The sequence below is a fragment of the Colobus angolensis genome, unplaced genomic scaffold (genome assembly GCF_000951035.1).
Source record: "Colobus angolensis palliatus isolate OR3802 unplaced genomic scaffold, Cang.pa_1.0 Scaffold4048, whole genome shotgun sequence".
NCBI classification, from domain to species: Eukaryota; Metazoa; Chordata; class Mammalia; order Primates; family Cercopithecidae; genus Colobus; species Colobus angolensis.
The window spans coordinates 1-1,902 of NW_012117431.1; the positions used below are offsets into that span (position 1 = coordinate 1).

Below are 1,902 nucleotides of genomic sequence, written 5' to 3' on the forward strand. Positions count from 1 at the left end.
CGTAGGAAGTGGGCCCAGCTGGCAGGAAGGTGGGGGCTATTTCTAGCCGGGCTGCCCGCCCCGTGGCAGGACCTCTCGGCCAGCTCCACGTGGGCCTGCTTGCCGGCGTAGTCGGAGGCCGCGCGGGTCAGCTCCTTGGTGATGACCAGCTGGGAGATGTCGATGCGGTTGCACAGCAGGTCCGAGATGACGTCCTGTGCATGGGCCACCGCACCCTCGGGGTCTCTGTGGGACAGCAAGCCACACAGTGTCACCAAAGGGCACTGAGGGCCAGGCTGGTGCCTCCACAGGTCTCAGGACTAGGGACCAAGATGAGCGAGCGCTTAGGGCTGAGGCTCAGGGCAAAGAGGGGCCCTTCCGACCACAGGCTGTAGAGTGGCAGAGGCAGGGCCTGAACCCACAGCTGCCCAAGCCGACTCTTTCCACTGCCTCACCACTGAGGAAGAGCTGGGCCTGACACCTGTGTTCCCAGGGGAGGAGGGGCTGGGGGTCTGGACTCTTGTATCTAAGAGAGGAGGGGGCTGGGGACCCAGACCCCTGGATCTGAGGGAGGAGGGGCTGGGGGCCTGGACCCGTGGGTCTGAGGGAGGAGGGGCTGGGGGCCTGGACTCCTGGGTCTGAGGGAGGAGGGGCTGGGGGCCTGGACTCCTGGGTCTGAGGGAGGAGGGGCTGGGGGCCTGGACTCCTGAGTTTGAGGGAGGAGAGGCTGGGGGCCTAGACTTCTGGGTATGAGGGAGGAGGGCCTGGGGTCTGGACTCTTGTATCTAAGAGAGGAGGGAACTGGGGGCCCGGACCCCTGGATCTGAGGAGGAGGGGGCTGGGGGCCTGGACCCATGGGTCTGAGGGAGGAGGGGCTGGGAGCCAGGGCTCCTGGGTCTGAGGGAGGAGGGGCTGGGGGCCCAGACTCCTGGGCCTGAGGGAGGAGGGGCCGGGGGCCTGGACTCCTGGGTCTGAGGCAGGAGGGGCCGGGGGCCTGGACTCCTGGGTCTGAGGGAAGAGGGAGGGGTGGGGCCCAGATTCCTGGGTCTGAGGGAGGAGGGGACTGGGGCCCGGACTCCTAAGTCTGAGGGAGGAGGCCCCACCCACCGGTCAATGAGCAGGCGGCGCAGTGAGGCAGTGACCAGGTTGGCCACAAGGGGGCAGTTGTCCCTGCGCACGGCCTCCAGGCCCTTGCAGTCCATGCGGTCATGGGCGTCGGGCCGGGAGGAGAAGAGCAGGCCCGCGTAGCGCTTCTTGCTGATAAGCAGGTATGGGAAGTAGACCTGGGAGAAAGCCGCGGCCGAGACCCCTGAGCTTGCGGAGGCCAAGCCCCAATCCCAAGACTCCCCCCAGAAACTGAAGGCAGACAGGGTCCCAGATGCAGGAGGACACGGGAGCCATGCCCTGAACCTGTCGGGATGGGCCCTGAGACACTGCATGTGGCTGGAAGTGGCTCTTGAGGCCCCTTGGCATGCCAGGGCCCCCCACACCAGAGACCCCAATCTGAAACAGAGATGGGGATAAATCCAGATAGTCCCTAAAACATGAGATCCAGACAGGAGAGTCGATGAAGCGTCCCATGAAAGAGGAGAAACTAGGCTGGGTGAGCCCTGAGGCAGAGACCTTCCCATTCTGCGAGGCTCCAAGGCCTGGCACAAGACAACGTTAAACCATGGGGAAAATAGTACAGTGTGAGAACTGGGCGTGGCGGCTCAGGAGGCCAAGGTAGGAGGATCGAGAGCCCAGGAGTTTGAGGCTGCAGTGAGCTGTGAACTTGCCACTGCACTCCAGCCTGGGCGACAGACCGAGACCCAGTCTCTTCAAAAGAAAATATGGGCCGGGCGCGGTGGCTCAAGCCTGTAATCCCAGCACTTTGGGAGGCCGAGACGGGTGGATCACGAGGTCAGGAGATCGAGACCATCC

General features: G+C 64.5%; 1 protein-coding gene across 1 annotated transcript; it reads right to left on the bottom strand.

Annotated features, from left to right (window-relative positions):
• Positions 1-14: 14 nt before the first annotated feature.
• Positions 15-1,262, bottom strand: LOC105521697 (DNA polymerase delta catalytic subunit-like; the record flags this gene model as incomplete). The annotated part of the gene is made up of 2 exons (XM_011955976.1): positions 15-225; positions 1,087-1,262. Coding segments are annotated over 2 exons (387 nt in total), but the record flags the coding sequence as incomplete, so codon positions are not given.
• Between the last annotated feature and the right edge of the window lie 640 nt (positions 1,263-1,902).